The sequence below is a fragment of the Tiliqua scincoides genome, chromosome 4, assembly GCF_035046505.1.
Source record: "Tiliqua scincoides isolate rTilSci1 chromosome 4, rTilSci1.hap2, whole genome shotgun sequence".
Lineage (NCBI taxonomy): Eukaryota > Metazoa > Chordata > Lepidosauria > Squamata > Scincidae > Tiliqua > Tiliqua scincoides.
In genome coordinates this window covers 10,321,417-10,344,627 of record NC_089824.1, presented here as the reverse complement: position 1 = coordinate 10,344,627, position 23,211 = coordinate 10,321,417, and the positions used below count along the sequence as shown (strand labels likewise).

Genomic DNA, 23,211 nt, shown 5'->3' with positions numbered 1-23,211 from the left:
CTCTGATTGCCAGATGCAGGGGAGGGCACAGGGACGCAGGTTGTGCCTGTTGTCTTGTGTGCTCCCTGGGGCATTTGGTGGGCCACTGTGAGATACAGGAAGCTGGACTAGATGGGCCTTTGGCCTGATCCAGCGGGGCTCGTCTTACATTCTTATGTTCATAGCTGCAAGGAGGCAGCACCAATTAATGATCTAATGAAGAAGAAGGAAGGTCTTTGTCAACTTCTTTACAGAAGGCATCACTAACTTGTGGAACTCAGTGCCACAAGATGTGGTCGCGGGCAGTCACTGGCATAGATAGTTTTAACATGAAATTTTTCGAACAATAGCTACCAGTTGCTTGGGAACAAACCAATGAAGAGGGGTGTGCAGAGAGGAGCTTGCCCTGCTTGCAATTTCCTGGAAGCTGCTTGCTGGCCCCTATACAGGATGTTGGACTAGCTGGACATTTGGTTTGATCCTCTTTGTATGTTCTTAACCTCCAGAAAATGGAAGTGGAAGCTGACTAATCAAGTCTATCTAGAGAGGGTGCTGCTTCTGAGAAAGCCTTCGCTCAGTGCTATGCAGGATGCTTTAGAGATGACAGGACCAGTAGCACTGTCTCTAAAAATGTAGACAGGAGGAAGGATATGGGAGTACGTGGGATGGTAAAGCTGCACCAGTGGAGATTGGCAGCTACTATATTTTCTGTTCTCCATGTCCTTTATTCTAACGCTGACTCACACACTCTCTCTCTCTCTCTCTCTCTCTCTCTCTCTCTCTCTCTCTCTCTCTCTCTCTGCTCCTAATGTAGCTACTAGCTATAAGTGGGCCATTTCAGTACTGGAGCCCAGTGACTGATGAATTTTGCCTCCAGGAGCCTCTTCCAGCAAACCCACAGTGTTCCCGACCTCCGAAGGTAGATCTGCTCATTGGAAGTGCTCAACAAGATGGCTTGATCAGCAGAGCAAAGGCAATTAAGGTGAGAGGTCATTAGAGGTAAATTGTGGTTGTAATAACAGAGATAAGTCAATTGAGAAAAGAGAGGCAAGGCCTTGTTGGGGAAGCAGGATATCTGAGTTCCATTGATAGACATCCAAATATTGGTGTCAAGCAATGCCTTTTCCCGGTGGTTCCTTGCCCGCATCATTGGCATCATTTACCACATGGATAAATATGACTCAGAGAGGGAAAAACTTGACATGAGGGCTGCCATATTTGCTGGCAACAAACTCCACATGAAGTTCTAGATTTAGAATTAGAATGAAACTTCCAAATTCACAAAACCATTACATACCCATCACTAGCATTACCTGTTTTCAGTCCTTGTGATCCTGAATTGCACCTGAATTGTCCTTTTGATGGTAAGTACATGGTATTCAAGATCAAGTTAATATACATGTTACATGAAAACAGTTTTGCTGACATGCGTTTGAAACCCTGAAAAATGAAGAGCTGCCCAGGAGGCCATTTTGAGCAGGGGAAGCCATGGGGGTGTGGGGGGGAAAGGCTCAAGTGCTACCACTGCACATGTTTGCATGTAATGTGTAGTTTGTGTTTTAAATGTTCAGGGCAGCACATGTATGAGGATTCATTCTTTATCAAAGGACTGTGATCCTAAATCTTCTCTCAAGAGACATGGATGGTGTAACTGAGAGTTCTGTGGTTTCTTCTTTATGACTGTAGAGTGGGAAACCATACTTTTCAAATTAAGATAACAAGAGGCAAAATGTCTGCCACTTGCTGAAATATTTAGGAGCCAGATGGTTCTGACCATGTGCCCCCCCACCCCCGAAAGACCAGCAACCGTTCCTTTTTCTCTGGTCCTTTCATCTCAGCATCCAGACCTTTCCTTTATTCCAGCCTTTGGTTTTCTCTTAGGTGCTTTGTGCTGACCTGTTGCTAATCATCACCGGTTTTATTGCCTCTGAAATGGCAGACACAAAAAATGTCTCCTGGTTGTTCAGAAAGGTCACCAAAAATCACTTTTGTAACTTCTTCTAGGTTCTCCCTTTTTCCAGTGAATGGTTAACATTAGATATCAGAAATTACTCATAGAGTGATGAATTTATTTCTGTACAGAACAGTCTTCGGTGGGTTTAGAATTCAAAGCTACTTTATAGATTATGTCTGTACCAGTTTGATATCATGGCACCTGTCGCTGAAAGTTGAGCCTATTCACACCTTGTTTCGTGATCCATCACTGATTGTCCTTAGGTGAAGACGAGTATAGAAGAGTTAATAATAGATCTCCCAGCCATGGTGTGAGCTGGGCATCCTCTTGGCTTTGCAACCTGTATACATACCTGCAAAGCTGTTTTGTTTCAGTCATCTGTCTTGCTCTCTCATCTTAAGAACGTAAGAACAGCCCTGCTGGATCAGGCAATACGCCCATCTAGTCCAGCTTCCTGTATCTCACAGTGGCCCACCAAATGCCCCAGGGAACACACAAGACAACAAGAGTCCTGCATCCTGGTGCCCTCCCTTGCATCTTGCATTCCGACATAATCAGGAGGTTGCACATACACATCATGGCTTGTAACCCGTGATGAATTTTTCCTCCGGAAATTTGTCCAGTCTCCTTTTAAAGGCACCTAGGCAAGATGCCACCACCACATCCTGTAGCAAGGAGTTCCACAGACCAACTACACGCTGAGTAAAGAAATATTTTCTTTTGTCTGTCCTAACTCTCCCAACACTCAATTTTAGTGGATGTCCCCTGTCTTACTGAACATCCTTTTTTTTAAATTTCAAAAGCATGTTTATCTGTTCATTTGTTGCCCTTTAAAAAAAAATCTTAAAAAGAAAGAAATGAACGAAAGTGCAAGACATTTCCTAAAATGTAAAAAGGACGGTTTTTTGGTGACCTTAAAAACACCAGCCAATCGGTGCTGTTTGCAGCCAGCTTCTGCTAGAAACCATACAACTGAATGGAGGTTCACGGGCTGAACCCCTGCCTCACATCCTTCTGATTAGCTTGGTCAGGAGCTCTGCAAACTGAAGACCTGACAAGGACTCATTTACTGAAATGCACATTTGAAGCCATCCTTTGCTGGCAAGCAGAGAAGGCCTCTGTCTAATGCTGCTGAATTTTTGTTTGGCTTGATTTTCTGTGCAAGGATTGTTGTTTGGAGGAGAGGTTGAAGCTTCCTGCAAAAGACAAGCCATTCCCTGCAACAAAATCTGCTTCTTGCAACAGTGGTTGATGCATGGCATCATTTCTCCCACCCACCCTCCAGGCAAGTGCTTTGCCAAAGGGGGGGTGGTGGGAGATTTGCACGTAGACTGTGCTGCAAATTGTCTTCTTTGAGGTGGCAGGTGCTCCTTTGAAGTGGCACTTTAAAAGACTGCTGATCTGCAGCTTGGAACCACAGGAGGAACTCTCCCCCATCTGCTTGTGAATCTCTTGCCAGGGTATGGGAAGAGAGATTCTGCAGCTGCAAAGCTGTAGTTGCCGCTGCTAAAGAGGTGAACATTTTCACCCCTGTTCAAACACCCTGATTCATGGACTCTTTTTGCAAAGGGTGAACCATTTCACAAAAAGGACCCCCACCTACAAATCTTTTGGGAAAGCCATTACTTCTATTCCTTGTATCTCTGTGCCTCCCCCCATTTGCTTCCTATGCTGAATTGTGGAAATATTTTTCAAGCTCTTCTGATGCAAACCAGATACAATACATTGAAAATAACCAATCCAGAAGAAGCCTTCATTCTCACAAACAGCAGGTGACGTAGCAAAATATGACTAAATTCTATTATTTCAATCTGCTGTTGGAGTTTCCTATCAGTGCTCACCTATGCAGTTCTGGTCCAGTTCTGGTTGCCACAACTCAAAAAGGATATAGTGATAATGGAGAAGGTGCAGAAGAGAGCAACTAAAATGATTACTGGGCTGGGGCACCTTCCTTATGAGGAAAGGCTATAGCATTTGGGCCTCTTCAGCACAGAAAAGAGGCGCCTGAGGGGGGACATGATTGAGACATACAAAATCATGCAGGGGATGGATAGAGTGAATAGAGAGATGGTCTTTTCTCTCTCACATAACACCAGAACTAGGGGACATCCACTAAAATTGTGTGTTGGGAGAGTTAGGACAGACAAAAGAAAATATTTCTTTACTCAGCATGTAATTAGCCTGTGGATCTCTTTGCCACAGGATGTGGTGATGGCACCTGGCCTAGATGCCTTTAAAATGGGTCTCCAGTCAAAGGCATAGTGGCAATTTTTGAAGTGCAGGGGCTGGTCATGACCTCCCTTCCCATCACCCATCACATCTCAATTTGTCATGTCTTCAATTGAGCATTTTCTTCTCCTGCCACTTATTTCTGCTTTGAAGCATATTAGACTTCAGTTCAAGATCTCGTTAATTTAATCTCAAACTCTTCTGGTTTGCAGTAATTTTAAAACATATGTAGGGAAATGAGATTTTTAAAAATCCCAAATGAGTTACAAAAGCAAGGAAATACATTTTTCCTCAAAAGCAAGCACTGCTGTGTTCATTAGGACTTACTCCCAGGCAATATCAGGGTGACCAGATGTCGTCTTTTCCCGGACAGGTCCTCTTTTTTTAGCCTTGTGTCCTGGAGAAGAACTTAAATGTCCTCCTTTTCCCTGTGAGCGGGCAGTGCATAGCATTTTTGTAAAAAACAAATTATATGCAATGAATTATATGTAATATAGTTTTAAATTTAATAATAAATAATATAGTGTTTAAATTAACCACATGGAATCGATATACAAAAGTTTTTAGCCTTTATTTTGTCATGTCCCACATTTTTCTTGGATGTCCTAGGTTTTGGGATACCTTGTCCTTTTTTGTGGTTGTGACATCTGGTCATAAGAACACAAGAACAGCCTCACTGGATCAGGCCATAGGCCCATGTAGTCCAGCTTCCTGTATCTCTCAGCAGCCCACCAAATGCCCCAGGGAGCATACCAGATAACAAGAGACCTGCATCCTGGTGCCCTCCCTTGCATTGGCATTCTGACATAGCCCATGTCTAAAATCAGGAGGTTGCGCATACACATCATGGATTGTAACACGTAATGGATTTTTCCTCCAGAAACATGTCCAATCCCCTTTTAAAGGCATCCAGGTCAGAAGCCATCACCACATCCTGTGGCAAAGAGTTCCACAGACCAACCACACGCTGAGTAAAGAAATATTTTCTTTTGTCTGCCCTAACTCTCCCAACACTCAATTTTAGTGAATGTCCCCTGGTTCTGGTGTTATGTGAGAGTGTAAAGAGCATCTCACTGTCCATCCCCTGCATAATTTTGTATGTCTCAATCATGTCCCCCCTTGGGTCATTTGCAAATATACATAGAATTTGTATTGGCAACCTTCAGTCTCGAAAGACTATGGTATCGCGCTCTGAAAGGTGGTTCTGGCACAGCGTCTAGTGTGGCTGAAAAGGCCAATCCGGGAGTGACAATCCCTTCCACACCGGGAGCAAGTGCAGTCTGTCCCTGGTCTGTCTCCCTGGCTATGGGCCTTCCTTCTTTGCCTCTTAGCCTCAGACTGTTGGCCAAGTGTCTCTTCAAACTGGGAAAGGCCATGCTGCACAGCCTGCCTCCAAGCGGGCCGCTCAGAGGCCAGGGTTTCCCACCTGTTGAGGTCCATCCCTAAGGCCTTCAGATCCCTCTTGCAGATGTCCTTGTATCGCAGCTGTGGTCTACCTGTAGGGCGCTTTCCTTGCACGAGTTCTCCATAGAGGAGATCCTTTGGGATCCGGCCATCATCCATTCTCACGACATGACCAAGCCAACGCAGGCGTCTCTGTTTCAGCAGTGAATACATGCTAGGGATTCCAGCACGTTCCAGGACTGTGTTGTTTGGAACTTTGTCCTGCCAGGTGATGCCGAGGATGCGTCGGTGGCAGCGCATGTGGAAAGCGCTCAGTTTCCTTTCCTGTTGTGAGCGAAGAGTCCATGACTCGCTGCAGTACAGAAGTGTACTCAGGACGCAAGCTCTGTAGACCTGGATCTTGGTATGTTCCGTCAGCTTCTTGTTGGACCAGACTCTCTTTGTGAGTCTGGAAAACGTGGTAGCTGCTTTACCGATGCGCTTGTTTAGCTCGGTATCGAGAGAAAGAGTGTCGGAGATCGTTGAGCCAAGGTACGCAAAGTCATGGACAACCTCCAGTTCATGCTCAGAGATTGTAATGCAGGGAGGTGAGTCCACATCCTGAACCATGACCTGTGTTTTCTTCAGGCTGATTGTCAGTCCAAAATCTTGGCAGGCCTTGCTAAAACGATCCATGAGCTGCTGGAGATCTTTGGCAGAGTGGGTAGTGACAGCTGCATCGTCGGCAAAGAGGAAGTCACGCAGACATTTCAGATGGACTTTGGATTTTGCTCTCAGTCTGGAGAGGTTGAAGAGCTTTCCGTCTGATCTGGTCCGGAGATAGATGCCTTCTGTTGCAGTTCCAAAGGCCTGCTTCAGCAGGACAGCGAAGAAAATCCCAAACAAGGTTGGTGCAAGAACACAGCCCTGCTTCACTCCGCTTCGGATGTCAAAAGGGTCTGATGTGGAGCCATCGAAGACAACAGTGCCCTTCATGTCCTTGTGGAAAGATCTGATGATGCTGAGGAGCCTGGGTGGACATCCAATCTTGGGGAGAATCTTGAAGAGGCCGTCTCTGCTGACCAGGTCGAAAGCCTTTGTGAGATCTATGAAGGCTATAAAGAGTGGCTGTCGTTGTTCCCTGCATTTCTCCTGCAGTTGTCTAAGGGAGAATACCATATCAGTGGTGGACCTGTTGGCTCGGAATCCACACTGCGATTCTGGATAGATGCTCTCTGCAAGTACCTGGAGCCTCTTTAGTACAACTCGGGCAAACAGCTTTCCTACAACGCTAAGGAGAGAGATGCCGCGGTAGTTGTTGCAGTCACCCCTGTCACCTTTGTTCTTGTATAGCGTGATGATGTTTGCATCCCTCATGTCTTGAGGTACTCCACCTTCTCTCCAGCAGAGACAGAGGATTTCATGCAGCTCAGTGATGATGATCTCTTTGCAGCATTTTAGCATTTCTAGGAAGGCAGCTCATCTAAGAGAAGGAAACTCTGACCTCAAACCTCCACTGCCTTGTGGCTACATCCAGTTCTGGAAAAGGCTTCAGGAGTCAACCTCGAGGCAAAATCAGGAGCCGGAGTCCCTTAGGCAGTTCATGGCTGAACACAGTCACGTTCTGGCAACTCCTGCGACGCCGCTGGAACCAACCGTATTGGCTTCTGCCTTTCCATTGGACCATTCCAGCGACGTGGAGAGGGGGGATTGGCTGCATGGGTAACAGCCTATCCTCCATACCTTCTTTACCCAGGCTTCGCGCACTGGAGAGGACACTCCAACTTCGCCATACGGCGTCGGCACAACACGGGAAGCAGCAGTTTACCGGTTATAAGTCTTTGCTCGATTGGCGTAGAGCATGACGCCAGGGGCTGCTTCCGACGGTGGGAGAGATCATTGCATCTCATTGGGCAGCTACCGCTCGCCTTAAGCTGGGCAGTCCCCAGCCAGTAAGGTGTTGCCTCGCCACGGTCCGTTAACCTCATGGGGTGCGTGGGGTTTAGGGTGAAAACCGACAAGCGGATCGACAACTCTGCACCATGCAACAGAAAACAGAAAACTACTGCCCTAAAGCTGGGCACCTGGAACGTTAGGACAATGACACCTGGCTTCTCTGATGACCTGCAAGAAATAGACGACGAACGCAAAACAGCTGTCATCGACATGGAGCTGAGCAGACTGCAGATGGACATCGTCGCCCTTCAAGAGACTAGGCTGCCAGATTCCGGATCTGTCAAGGAGAGAAATTTCTCATTTTTCTGGCAGGGAAAACCACCAAACGAAACCAGGGAACATGGCGTTGTCTTTGCGGTCAGAAATACCCTGCTGAAATCCATCATCCCACCTACTGTGGGAAGTGAAAGAATTTTGTCCCTGCAGCTCCAGTCATCAGCAGGACCTATCACTCTCATCAGTGCTTATGCACCGACTCTGTCGTCTCCAGCAGAAGCCAAAGACAAATTCTATGATGACCTGGCCACCACTGTCAAGAAAATCCCTGTAAAAGAGCCATTGTTCATCTTCGGCGATTTCAATGCTAGAGTTGGTGCTGATAACAGTTCATGGCCCACTTGCTTAGGTCAGTTTGGCACTGGGAGGATGAACGAAAATGGCCAACACCTGCTAGAGTTTTGCTGTCATCACGGTCTCTGTGTCAGCAACACGTTCTTCAACACAAAGCCCCAACATAGAGTCTCTTGGAGACATCCAAGATCAAAGCACAGGCACCAGCTTGACCTGATCCTCACCAGACGCTCCAGCCTTCCCAGCATCAAGATCACACGCAGTTATCATGGTGCTGCCTGCGACACTGACCACTCCCTGGTGTGCAGCAGAGTGAAACTGCAAACAAAGCGACTGTATCACACGAAAAAGGAAGGAAGACCTCGCATTGATACCAGCAAGACCCGGGATCAGAGAAAAGTGGAGGAATTTGCACAAGCGCTTGAGGAATCTCTTCCAGGCCCGGCCGACGCAAATGCATCCAACAGATGGGAACATTTCAAGAATACCGTTTACAACACCGCCTTGTCCATATTCGGCAAGAAGACCAACAAGGCGGCAGACTGGTTTGAAGCCCACTCTGAGGAGTTGACACCAGTCATTGAGGAAAAGAGGAGAGCTCAAGCAGCATACAAGGCCTGTCCCAGTGAGCGCAACCTGCAGGTCCTCCGAACTGCTCGCAGCAAAGTCCAACAGACTGCCAGGAGATGTGCTAACGACTACTGGCTCCAGCTCTGTTCCGAGATACAGATAGCAGCTGACACGGGCAACATCAAGGGGATGTATGATGGTATCAAGCAGGCCCTAGGTCCAACACAGAAGAAAATTGCCCCTCTGAAGTCTGCCACAGGCGAGGTCATCCAGGATCGGGCGCAGCAGATGGAACGCTGGGTGCAGCACTACTCTGAGCTATATTCCAGAGAAAATGTAGTCACCGAAGAAGCACTGAACAACATTGAGTGCCTGCCTGTGCTGGAAGAGCTTGACAGTGAACCAACCCTAGAAGAACTTCACATGGCCCTGGACTCCCTTGCCTTTGGCAAGGCACCTGGAAAAGACAGCATCCCTGCTGAAGTCCTAAAATGCTGCAAAGAGATCATACATAGAATAGTATCCTTAATATAACATGAATTACATACTGTCTCAGTGGTGGCCCATGCCCCTGCGTGATCTGAATGCTCCTCAGTTTTCCCACCCTTGTGCTGGCTGGTGCACTCACACCCCTGTGGATGGAGTGGTGGTCAGGCGGATGAGCAGGCCAGTGTTCAACCGGTGGGGGGGGCAGCAAGCACCCAAGGTGTGGAAGAGAGAGGATGCGCACTTGACTCCCACAAGTAAAGGGATGGAAGGGGGTGAGCTACAGATTGTTTCTCCTTGCCTACTGGATGATTCATAAGCACCAAGTGGGTGTCATGTGGAGCCATGGCAGTTTTTTCCCCTCCAACAGCTTTTATTTTATTTATTTTATTTTAGAAATTTATATCCTGCCTTTCTACCCAATGAAGGACACTCAAGGTGGCTCACAATATATATATATATAAGACATTAAAAACAATAAAATGCAATAAAAACCTGGACTGCAAATTAAAATGCATTCAAAAAGCGCCATGCCCCTTGGTGTCAGCGTAAAGGCCTCTCTAAATAAAAAGGTCTTAAGCCCCCACCAAAAGGACTCTAAAGAGGGAGCTGTTCTCAATTCCAGGGGGAGGGAGTTCCACGGATGGGGAGCCACCACCTAGAAGGCCCTCTTTCTTGCTGCCACCCCCCTCATCTCCGCTAGTGAAGGCACAGTCAGAAAGGCCCCCTCTGATGACTTGAGAGGACGGGTTGGATTGTATGGAAGGAGGCGATCCCTCAAATACCCTGGACCCGAGCCATGTAGGGCTTTAAAAGTTAAAACTAACACTTTGAATTCAGCCCGGAAGTGAACTGGCAGCCAGTATAACTGCCAAAGCAGCGGCCCGACGGAGTCGAACCGCTGAGCCCCAGCAGCCCCGTTCTGCACTAGTTGCAGTTTCCGGACCATCTTCAGAGGCAGCCCCATGTAGAGCACATTGCAGTAATCTAATCTGGATGTCACTAGGACGTGGGTCACCGTGGCCGGGTCTGAGTGACCCTTTGGAGGGAGAAGGGGGCAGCTATTGCCATGATCTTCTTCTGTAAGTCAGAAAAGAATCAGAGCCTCCCTGGAGCAACAGGCTGGATACGGTGGCAGACAGATGGCCTGGGAGCTTGTCTACTCACCGCCACTCAACCGCTTCAGGTTGCTTCATGGCAAGCATTTGGCCTGTTGAGATCTTAATTTTTTTTTTTTTTAATTTTCCTAACATTATGGCTTGAATTATTTCATCTGTTCTCTCTTATTTTGTTGCTGTGAATTTGTATTTCATTGTTTTGAACGTTTTTAAGGGAAAATATTTTGAATATGCGAACCGGAGATGCCAAGAGATGCAAAGCATGCACTCACTTAGCTACAGCTTCTCCCTGTGAGCAGCCATTTGTGAACAGTTACGCCTAAGTGTCGACAGCAACTCTGAGCGTGTAAGCCAAGATCTGTTTCATTTGATTCAGGCGTAGGATATGAAATAGAGATGGTTTATTCTGAGCTGTCAGTCTCTGGAACCATTTAGAAAGTGATCATTCAACCAAATTCTTCAGCCACTCTGCCAATAAGACATTGCAGCAAGAATGCTCAGGTTACCAGATTGTCAGGAAATGGCTCTAGATCCAGTTCAGACGTGGGAGACGCCACCTCTAAAAAAAGGAAAAAAACAGAAGGGAAAAGGAATTGTTTCCAAGGCATTCTTTTCCTTAAAAGATAGAACAAGTCTCCAAAAATTCTTGGCTCCGTGCCAATGGGGGTGGATGGCCAACTTTCATTCTTGCAGGCTGGATTCATGAGCTATGTGTAGTTCCTGGAAAGAGGTGGACTGATGCAGCCCCCCCTCAACAACCTCACAGAATCTCTGCAGCCCCCCCTCCCCGCCAACAACCTAACAGTACGCAAGGGTTGTTTTCATTTTACAAGAGCAGAAACTGATACTGAGGATAGCAGAGAACTTCGATTTTTTTTTTCTTTAAAAGCAAGATTCCAGCTGTTAAACTTGTTGCACCAGTAGGAGTTTTACTTCCAGGACTAACAGCAGCTTTTGGGGCACAAGTTTAATCAATACTGGAGGATGGTGGGAAAGGATTAAAGCCCCTCCCTCCCCATATTGCTGCAATCCTAATCAGATTCTCCCACCAGCTGCTATTTAACTTCTGAGAGTGAAAAATGCTGAACCAAACTATGCATTTTCCATAATAACTTTGCCCCTAATTCTGAGTAGCTCCACAGAGAAGGTGGATCATGGTGGATCTGACACAGTTCATGATAGATCAAGCCTGGTGTTTGGAATCTCATTCAAAATGTAATATCTCATACTGGTTTCAATTTCTGGTACTTCCAGTCAACACTCTCTCTTCTCTTAAATACCAGAACCTAACTGCTTATTCTTTGAAATATCCTGTAGTAGAGCAGTGCATGCATGGAAAAATAAAAGTATACTTCAGTCCATCAATGATTCTTCCAGTGCACAGTTAGGGTTCAGTAAACTAAGAAATGCACTGGCTTTCCTTTTGGAGTGTGTGAACTTAGGTTTCTGTGATCCTCCGAATGACGTCCCTTTTTCCAACAGCGATTTGAAGCAAGCCAAGGCCGTGCCGACAGCAAAACAGCCTTCTACAAGGCTCTCCAAAACTCTTTGGGGGGAGAAGACTCCAATCCTTTGGTGCAAGATGCAGCCACCTGGTTTTATTCCCTGCAGCACTCATCAGACGAGTATGCCTCATTCTCCAGGGCTTTGGAGAATGCCACTCGGTAAGCAAGTCTGGTACATTATGTTAATTCAGCCATTTTCAGCATTTTAATTCTCACAGCCCACTGACCTCTATAGTCTTCTCTATGGTCTTAGCCTCTTGTGATGTCACTTCCAGCTTCCAGGAGGCTCTTCTGGGTTCTGTGGCTCTGTTTTTAGGACAACAGTCTGTAGTAATGAATTGTCTGTTCCTCTTTTTCTGCCAGCTCTGCAGACAGTTTCCCTAAAAACAGCTGCAGAACTCAGAAGAGTTTTTCAGTGATTTTCAAGCACTGTGCCCCAAACTCCTGCAGCTCACCTGCAGAACTTTCTTGGCAGACCAGAGTGCCACGGCCCTATGAAAATTGCTGTTCTAACTGGTTACCATTCCTATTTAAAAATAGGATCAAAGGAAGAAAAAGGAAAAGATGTTTTCACCGAACAAGTAATTATTCTTTTATGCCTGGTCTATGTGGTTGGTGTATTTACTTTGATAGGTCACTTGTGATGTATGTAACTGGGTGTGTATATGTGTTTGGGGGGGGGGGGCGCCTATTAGTTTTTTTTTACTCCTGTGAAGTGAGCCTGGCTTCCCTTGCTTTTACAATGCTCTACACACTTACCAATCCCACCTCTGATTAAGGCACCAGTCTTCCCCCTCCTGCCCCAGTCCAGGCAGCTATCCATGTTTTTTAATTTTTCAAACTGCTGCTTTTATATATTTCAGCAATATGCAAGTTCATTCAGGACCTTCATTTTAAAAAATAGAGTTTTAAAATGCTGCTTTTTTTTAAGGTGAGAGAGAAGCATGGGTGGATCTAAGGGGGGCCATGGGTGCATGGCCCCCCCAAACTGTCCACTAGTGGGGAACAAAGTCGGGAGCCAGGGGAATGCCCATTGGGCAGGACATTGGTGGCTGAAGGAGTTGAGTTGGAATGGGGGCACAGGTCTACCTGACAGGTAGATCTGGGCTTCATGTCCAGGCGGGAGCCCAGGTCTACCCACCCAGCAAATGGCCACGGAGGCCATAAGCTCAACCGGAGCCCAGGTCTACCCCACAGGAGGATCTGGGCTCCAAGTCTGGGCTGTATCCCAGGTGTAACCATCCGGTTGACCTGGGCTTTGGAGTTAAGGGAGAGCTCATGGCCCCCCTCAAACACAAACACAGGATTCACCCCTGGAGAGAAGAGGCTTTGTGATAGTACAGGTACAGTGCTATTGATAGGCACTTTTTTTTTTTTTTTACTTCTGCTATGGAGAACCCACAAGAATTTGATGAACCCACTTCCAGAGTGCAATGACTGTTATGTTTATGTATGTCCATATGCCCCTTTATGTAGCTAGGATAGTGTACCCGCACAGCCTGACACAGTCTCCATTTAGTCACCATATGGGCCACACACATACTTGTGGGCACACAGATACTCACAGGAATGTTTGCACTTACCCTTTCTCTCTAGTGATATTGTTCTCCAATTTTTAAAAAAAGCAGCTGGCATGGAGAGGTTCCTTACTGCATGCTTGTTCAAAGTTCCACACCTATGCACTGCTGACTGTTTCATTCCAGAAACCCCCAGTGTGCACCATTTGCCCCCCCCCCAAATAAGTAAATGACCTTATAAATATCATTCCAGTTTCAAACATGAATTGAGGTTTGTTGAGATAGGAGGCTTACTGGAGGGGAAAATGTAAACACAGTCAACAGCTGCATGCTTTAGATAAGCAAAAGGCACAAAGAAATGTTAAGTTCCCTTATAGCCCAATTCTACCCTTCCCATCTCCCCCTGCTGGTGCAGCTGCTCTCAAAACAGGGTGGGGGGAGGGCTGTTTCAAGCAGGGGCAGTGGATAAGGAGACTTTGGAAGGGAAAGGGGATTTCAATCCCCTTACCTCTCTGCAAGCCTCCCGCTCCACAATGCATCTCTGTGTTTCTCCTGGTGGTTTTGCTAGCGCAAGTGTGAGGAGAGAAAGGGGGAGCAGAGGCTGTGTTCAGAGGGGATAGGATCCAGCACACACCATTGCTGCTGGATCCACCCCCTCCCACAGCCTCCTTCAGCCCAGTTCAGCCCCCTTCCAGATCAGTTTCTCCCCCTCCTTGCCCCTGGTCTGCCCTCCCTTGCCCACTCACCGATTACCTGCTTCAGTGGGTGGCCAGCGATCAAACGACTCAGCGCACTGCTGGAGTGCGCTTTATGACTGCTTTTCAGCAGCAGCCACTGCCGCCGGTGGAACATGTGTTCCTCTGGCGGCTTCAGCCCATAGGATTGGGCTACCAGTATGACAGGCTGCAAATCTGGGGCATACCTCCCATAATTTTCAGAAGTATGGGGAGTGCACCGGATCCGCAGTGCCTTCTGCCCTGAGTCTACCACCGTCACCTTCCTCCAACCTTTCGCCAACGCAAGCCACCATGAACTGCTGCCCACCAGCTTGACCAAAAAGCATGTCATTCCCCTCCTTGCGCACTGCTGTGAAAACTGGAAGTGTGGGACTTCTGGTTTTATTTACAGGGACAGGACTGTGCAGAACTTCCTCATCAATATGCAAGGAGCATGGTAGGGATTTTGGAGTGGTTTTGTTTTGTAGCACCGAGGTTTGTAGCAGACCTGAGATTGCATCAAGAAGCGGTCCAGGTTGCACTGCCCCGACTGCAAGAGGTTTTGGCTGACAGATTTCAAGGATTCTCTGCCTGTAACATCGGAACTCTGTCTGTAAGAAGGGGCTGGGGAGAGAGGGAATGGATATATCTTGGATTCTTCCTGCAGAAGTCAGGAAAAGAACAGCAGTGAAAACAGGCGTTCCTTCTTTTATCCATTTTATTCTTTTATTCAAAAAGTGTAGCATGCTGCATATCTGTTAAAACTTCCAAAGTGGTTTCTAACAACTTTCAGGTGAAAGAATACAAAAATACCATAATATGATTTAAACCCACCTGTTATGAAATGCAGTCTAAAATTCACAAAACCATTCACAATACCACGTGAATGAAATCAGAGAGGACAAGTCAATAAAAGCGCCCTGTTTTGGAGAATGTAATGGGCTTCACCTGTCAAGTGGCAAGAGTCCCAGCTCGACCCACCCGGACACAACATTCATAAGTCCCTGTCCTTGGCCACCCTCTGCTTAACGCTGAAGGGGATCATTTGGAGAAGGACCTCTGAAATAGTTCTTAGATTTGGAGCAGGTTCTGATGGGAGATGGATGTCTTTTGAGTACAGTACTTAAGTCCCAAGCTGCCTGGGGTTTTCAAGGTCGAATCTGTGCCTCAAACCATGCCCAGCACACACCAGAAACCAATTCCTCATTTTGTAACATTTGAAGATAGCTGGTGTCTTGCCTGGCAGAAGTCTTGCCTAGCCGTGCTACCTAAGATATTTTTAACTAGAAAGGGTAAGCATGTCAGGTTCCGTTGTCCTCTGACCCTTTCCCTTGATGGCACTACCCTAGCCCAGCTGTTGTGGAATCTAGTCCTCTTGTGTTGCCATTGCTGCTGCAGGCAGCAATTTAGTGCTGGCTTTTCAGAGTTTGATGATGAAACTTTTGATGATGAAAGAGGAAGGCAGATTACTGAAAATTCCCCTCAAGCCTATGCAGAGCCCACCCAAAGTCATCCCCAAATTTTGCTTGAAGCAGATTTTGGCAGAAACGCTTCTGCGTGCAGTTGTATACATTTCAAGTGATTGATCTCTGAGTGTCTCAGCTGTGTGCAAAGCCTTTCTCCCATTACAGCCCTCCTTGACTATTACTCTATTTCAGAGGGGAGTTAGTTGTGAATGCGTAGCTATTGAAGTAAATGGACCTCAGCATGCTTGCATTGGATTGTGGACAGTGTATTTAGAGAAATGCCATTTAAACCACTGCTGTTGCTTTCTTGGAAACAAAATTAAAAGGTCTCCCCCTTTTCCTTTCATAACCATTTGAACGGCTCAGAAGGTTAGCTTCTAAAATGGTGACTTGAAGATCTTTCTCTGCATCTCTGAAACCTCAAGCGCCACATGTTAATTTTAGCATTAACAAACATGGGCCTGCTTGATTTCAGGGTTGTAGAGAACAGGAGCAGCAGCTTTCAGTGTGATGGTTGTTTACTGTGGCTGCTGCATATCACGGGGTGGTCAGTCAACCTGCGGTTTTGTAGTCTCCACTAAATGACAATTTTCAGAGCCCAAAATAGCCTCACAGGAATTCTTGGTAAACAGCCTGTATTTTAAGATGTAAAAAAATTAAGTGACTGAGCAGTTCTGTCCCACCTTATAGAAGAAAAGCAAAGATGATACTGCAAAGGCTCGTCAAAGGCCACCCACTGAGATCGGCTTGGGATTCAAGATCCAGCAATTTAAAGGCCCAACCGCATGTTACATGCAAATATGTGTAAAGGGGATATTCTTAAATTGAAAGGCAGGATACAAATGTGTGATTATTGTGCCCCCCTCTTTCCTCACATCTCTCTCCATGAAGGAAAGCCTTCTTGTAAAGTTCACTAGGAAAGGGGCTTCTCTGAGGAACCTTGGAACTCTCACCATTGCAGAAGAATGGCAAGGCCAGGTAGACAAGTCGCTTTGTGAACTGAGGAACCTCATTTCCTGGGTTCAGCAAAAACAATGGTCCCTAGCTTGTGCTCACTGGGTGTCCATCCAAGCCTGCCTGGTTAGCTCTGGGAGTCGAGTGGGATGTCCAAGTGAGGCAGTCACGCCATCAAATTTAGGTTAGTTAGGACGAAGACCAAGGTGCTTGGGTGTATTCTGACCTGGTTCCCTAAGAGCATGCATCGAAGAGGTGTAATGGAATTTGCAAGGTAGGGTAAGTACAGTTAGAGGTCAGTGAGATAGTCACATAGGGAATTTTTAGTTTACTTTCAGATTTGTCAGTAATTGGCTGCTTTGTGAAATTCTGCACCCAAGATCCCCAAAGTCATTTTGTAGGCTCCGCCAAGCCTACTTAATAGTTTCCTCCCTGCCCCCTGAATCATTCCTCTAATAAATTATTTTTTAAACTCTTCATCTTCTTGTCATTGAGTAAACTCAGTCAGACCTTTGCCCTAGCCCTCCTGGACCACAAGCTGCATTAGAGGTTTTGGAGACCTTTCACACAATTGGAAGGAAGGCTTTTGAAGATGATCTCTTTGTCCCTGTCTTTGTCTTTGTGGTGGCAGTGGAGCCTACCAGTTTCGCCCTGGGCAAGGAGCAGTGCTTTTTTTGTAAAAAAAAAAAAAAAAAAAAAAGGTGCAGGAACTCACAACTTGTTTATTTATTTATTTATTTATTTATTTATAATCCATTTTTTATTGGAGAAATAAGTAATAAGATACAACTAGACAACACGTGATTAACACGTACAGAGAGGATAACAAAAAGGCATTCAACACTATTGAGACATATTGAATTTATTGTATTATGCAAATGTTCATAATAAATTCCAAAGTTTTGTCCAATTCTCATCCGACAAATCTTCTCGACTCCTTTCCTTGCTGTTAGTATCTATGGCCGAATGTCGTCCTCTGAGTAACCACAGATCAACGTATTTTGAAGGATCGAAAAGTCTCAGAGGTGGTCCGACAAGTTTGATGAACAAAAGTGCTGAAATTGTCTTAGTCTTTAATGAAGCTCTTGTTGGGGTGACAATTAGATTCATCTGTGAAAACCCGCGTTCACATTCACTTGAAGAAATGGGAATGGTATTCAGAGTCCATATCAAATGCAACAGTTTTTCAGGATATGTCTTTTCAAGAATGTATTCACGGAATCCACGAATCATTTCTCTTTCATTTAGTTGCAGTCTGATTGACAAGTTTCTAATTTCCACTTCTCCAAATGTCAGTTGAGTATTAACATCTTCAGGCCAATGTTTTTGATCAAGTACGTGAGACCAATACGCCAACTCATCATCTTTGCTATCAAGCAATCTTTTTTCGATTGACTCTTTCAACTTTGTATAAAATGTATTTGGGTCAATGGGAGGATCCTTTCTTGAATCTTTAGCGTGAAGTAAAACTCCATGAAAGTGAAGATCATGTACAGCAGCAACAGCGCATTTATAATAGGGCCCAGGGTTCTGTCTTCTTTCTTCAAAAACTTGTACCAGTATTTTTATTTTCTTATTTGCCTTGTACAGGTCTATGTTGCGGTCCTGTAGGTCCAAACTTAATTCCGATAATTCTTGGAGAGCGTCACACATCAATCCTAGGTCCAATAAAAATTCTGTAGATGTGATTTTTCTTTTCAAGCCATCATAAGTGCATTTATCATTTTTATCTCTTGTGGGATCATGCATTGCTTGTTCAAAATGACACACAAGGGATTCAAAATTATTCCACACAGCCAAAACTACACAAACTAGATGATACCCATCGGGTACTTAAAATTCTTCCAATTTTCAGCAGCTTAGCCCCCAGTAATTCTGCACATAAATGCAGCTCTCTACTATTCTTTGCTGAGGCATGGTATATGACATAAAGTTTATCAATAAATGATTTGAATCTATTTATTCCTGAAGTTTCCTTGACAGCATCACCTACTGATAATTCTAGTCTGTGATTAGCACAATGCCAAACTATAATAGAAGGAAAATGTTCTGAAAGCAATTTTTTCACTCCACTTTTACACCCTAACATCACAGCAGCGCCGTCGCACGCCAGAGAAACCAAATATTTTTTTAAATAATCTTCTGTCATCCCATAAGATTGAAGACATTGGAGTAAGGAATCAAATACTCCTTCTGCCAATACTTTTTCAAGTTCTACCATGTCCAAAAACAAGTTTATTGGTGCATTCATTCCAACACCTTCAATACAGCATCGAACATATACTATGAGGGTAGTTATTTTGCTTATTGTGGTTGATTCATCAATTATCAATGAAATTTTATTATTGGATTGAACAATTTTTTTTAACCACAGTTTTCCTCATTTCTTCACTTATATGATTGACAATGTTAATACATGCATTTGTAGAATGAAGAATTTCAACTCCGTTCAGTTTTTGCAGATCAATTTCAGTTTCAAAATGATGGAATGATTGATTTTCCTTTGCTACTTTATATGCAGTTCGAAAATTTTTTGCAGTTATTATTTTTTCGTGAGCTAAGGATGCTAAAAAAACATTCTCAAGAGTTTTTTTTCACTTTCAGCAACTATTTTTAATGCTGCTTTATGTGCAGCAGATTCTCTGTGCTCAAATATTTTTTTTCGAAGTGAGGTCAACTGTTGCTTCCTATCTTTGCCACAATAGGTTATCTCATTCTTGGCCCATTCTTTGGAAACTTTCATTCCCATTTTTGTTTCAACTCCAAGAGGTCCAACTTTTCTACAAGCCGTACAGCCAAGTTTCATTCTGCAAACACAGAGCCATTCATTTTTCAAGCAAAAATCATTTTTTTGATCATAGGTCCAGCAGTCCGGCCAGTCCTTTGTAGTTTGGCTTTGCTTCTCAAGATCAGATTCAGAACTATGAACAGGTGTTGTTATGTTTGTGTGTTCTGTGACTGTCGTTGTGTCTGTCATTCTAGCCTTTTTATTAGCAGGACTGGTGGTTGAGAAGAAATTGGTAATTTTTTTCATTTTTAAATTTGCGGATCACACTTTTACACTAAAAATTAAAAAAAGATTACATAGAATTACTCTACAGATTTGTTTGAACCCAAATCAAATAGCACACAGGGGAGAGGGGGCACAAAAGATGGATTAATTAATTGGTTAATAAACAAGTTATGGATCAAAAATCATGTGGTCACACACCCTCTATTGGCTCAAGACATTGAAACATGATTGGTGCAAAAAAAAAAAAAAGAGAAATATGTGATCAGATAACAATGAATGCGCAATATAAACACACAAGGGGGGGAGCAGAAGAATAAACACAAAAGATGAGTTGTAAAATAGATAAATTATATAATACCGGAATATAATCTATTTTACAACTCATCTTGAACCAATAGAGGGTGTGTGACCACATGATTTTTGATTCATAACTTCATAACTTAATCAATTCATTAACCCATCTTTTGTGGTTCCCCCCTTTCCCCTGTGTACTATGTCCCCATTCCCCATTATAATAATAGTGATTATTAAATATAGTCTAAAAAAAACCAAAAATTAATAGACAACAATGATCTGACCTACTGCACAGAGGAATACATATTTCCTAAGTGTTATTATAAAGCAGCAAGGACACTTAAGCTTCCCCATTTATAGTTAAAAACCTAAATCTCCTGTTGATGACATTACAAAGCTACTATATTATTAGTAATAATTTTTGCTTAATTAATTTAGATCAGCCAAGCCTTATATTAATAACTATAAAAATGAATGAATTACTTGCTTCTGAGTAGACCTGCATGGGGTTGGGCTGCAATCCCATCCACATTTTCCTGGGAGTAAGCCCCACTGAACACAAGGGGACTTACTTCTCAGTAGACCTGCATAGGCTTGGGCTGCAATCCCATCCACATTTTCCTGGGAGTAAGCCCGACTGAACACAAGGGGACTTACTTCTCAGTAGACATGCCTAGGCTGTCTCAGGTGCAGGGGCTGCACCAGCCAGCTTCCTTCCCCCCCTCCTCTTGCCAAGCCAGTACCTGGGTGCTGCAACCCGTCTCCCTGGCTGGCTGTCCCTCGTCATCGTCGTCCTCCTCTTCCTCCTCCTCAGCACATGTCCCCACTCCCTCACTGGCTTGGTAGCTGTGCGGGAAGCAGAGCGCGGGGAGAGGAAAGGCAGGCTGGGCTCAGGCGAAAGCTATGAGTGCGGTGAGGCAGGGGCAGTGTTTTTTTTGTAAAAAAAAATAAAAGGTGCAGGAACCCACTTACAAGAACAAGTTTAAGATTAACAAGTGTAATCTTTTATTTATTTACTTCCCTACCTAAAAAAAAAAAAAGAAGAAAAAAATTATTCCTTACGGGGACTTGAACCCCCAACCTCTGGCTCCACAGACCAGCACTCTAGTAACTGAGCCATTGGAAGTCTTAAGCTCAAAGTGTTTGGAACTAATACTTGAGGTGCTGATGGCCACCAGCTGGGCTCAGGACCTTATATATTAGTTCTGAACACTGTAACTCTAGGCTTTCCTATAGGCTAATGGAGAGAGTGCTGGACTGTGGAGCACAAGGTTGGAAGTTCAAATCCCTCCTTAGCCAGCAGTGCTGGGTGGCGCAGGGAGGGAAAAAAGGTGGTGGGGGCCAGGAGGAGGGGCCAGGAGGAGGGGGAAAAAGGTGGGGGCCAGGATGAGGGGGAAAAAAGGTGCCGGAACGCCGTTCCAATGCTTTCCATTACAAAAAAAGCCCTGGCAAGGAGTATATCTGGGCAACAGTGGGAGGCCCTGGTAACAGGGTTTCCCCCTTCCTCTACCCAGTTGCTACAAAACGTAATCAATCAATCAATCAATCAGATTGTTTGCTGTTTTTCAGAGATCATTTCATCATTTGCCCAACAATAGACATGGCTAAGCACTGGGCTGCTAACAACAGAGGAAAGGTCTTCATGTACCATGTACCAGAAAGCTCTTCCCTGAGAAGGTAAGAGGATGGATGGAACTGTCTTTGGTGAATGTCGTTTACAAAAATAGACCATGTGAGGTCACAAATCCTCCTTCAGATCAAATGCCATGGGTTATCTGGTCCAGTCTTTCTTTCTGTTGCATTTCTCTGGCTTTCATATTCCAGGGCATTTTCTGTCTTTATGACTTAACTAACATCACCCAGATGGCATTGTGCCACCAGCAGAAGGTGCCGGAAGGAACAAGGTGTGTTGCAGCTTCTGTGCTCAGCATTGTGACTGTACTTAAATGAGTGCTGTGGAGGAACTCAACTAAAACTTGAGCAAAAAATAACTGAGCTAAAATAGAGCCTTTCTGGTTTCCCTTTCTATTACTTCCTGTGTATAAAACAGTAAAAACACTCGCACCCTCCTCATTCCCTCGCGGGTGTTTACATATGAAGCTGCCTTCTACCAAGTCATACCACTGCCTTTTCTGCTTGGTAGGCTGCAGGCTGTGAATCCTTCCCCAGTCGGATCATGAGATGCTTTAGCTGGAGAGAGTAGGGACTGAGCCTGGTATCTCTGCTTGCACTGCAGGTACTCAAGTTCTGGGGGATGGAGATGGGCCTCGTTCCTTGCTTCCTGTGGCTGCTAGTAGCCCATTCTCCTGCAAACATAACAGAAAGAATCCTTTACGGTTTCCACAAAGTGCTACATGTCAGCACTGTCAGCTGCAAGTGAACACAGAGGACCTGAAGGGCATATCCTTTCAGGAAAAGATGCATGCCCTTGGTCTTGTCTCCATAATTGTTGAATCATTCTTTGAAAGCCACTTTAAATACTACTACTTTTTAAATATGAATGCTTCTTTTGAAGAAAAGAAAAAAAAGTAACCGCAAAAATCTAAGCGAACCAAGTAATGTTGCATTGCGTATGGGAAAATTCTTTCAAACTTGACCTTGACCAAGTTTCTTCTTAGTTTGAAGTTCTCTCTGAATGAGGGAACAAAACATCTAGCCAACTTTTGCACAAATACAGAAATCAGCTGCTTGCTTCCAAAGCTCCTCCACAGTGCCCTTTTACTAGAATTCAACCTCAGAAAACTTACTGTAGACACTCTCCTATGAGTCGATCTCACGGATAAGGTGAGGGCAGGTTTTCAGCCCCAAATCATGGAATGTTCCATGAACTTCAAATAAGTCCAGGGTAAAACTTGGGGAATGGTGCTTGTGAGGAGAAGCTGCAGATCCTGATTGCCCTGGAGCCTGATTGAAAGGGGGGAATGAGTCTGAGCCATGCCATTGTCTTGGAAGATATTAACAAGGTGCTTATGTAGCGCTGTGTGTTATTCCCCACCCAAAGCAACGGAATTGAACATTGCATTGAATTGCTTTAAAAAAAAAAAATCCAAGTTTGAAACAGCAGAAAAGCTGTTTGCAGTTTAAAAACCATCCAAATTTCTGGAGAAAAAGTTCATCATGGGTTGCAAGTCATGGTAGGTATGTGCAAGCTCCTAGTTTTAGAAGTAGGCTGCCAGATGCAGGGGAGGGCACCAGGACGCAGTTTGTGTCTGTTGTCTTGTGTGCTCCCTGAAGGTTTTGGTGGGCCACTGTGAGATACGGGAAGCTGGACTAGATGGGCCTTTGGCCTGATCCAGCGAGGCTTTTCTCATGATATAATTGCTGGCAACTTTTTAGACTGTTCACTCTTGGTATAAGAGGCACTTCTGAGTTTGGAGTTAAGGAGCCAGCTCAGAAGACTCTACAGCAGAGCTTCGACAAATGAAAACAAAGCTGCCTGTTTGTAAGCTATATGCAATCACTCAAAATGTTCCTCAGACACTTTGCAGACCCTCCGAAGGC

General features: G+C 44.9%; 1 protein-coding gene across 1 annotated transcript in view; it reads left to right on the top strand.

The window, feature by feature from the left end:
• Positions 1-23,211, top strand: part of TG (thyroglobulin) — a 165,601-nt gene that overhangs the window by 127,890 nt on the left and 14,500 nt on the right. Inside the window, exons 43-45 of the mRNA XM_066623268.1 lie at positions 794-961; positions 11,728-11,909; positions 21,280-21,387. Of these exons, the coding sequence (XP_066479365.1) occupies positions 794-961; positions 11,728-11,909; positions 21,280-21,387 (458 nt within the window). The remainder of the gene's footprint in view (positions 1-793; positions 962-11,727; positions 11,910-21,279; positions 21,388-23,211) is intronic.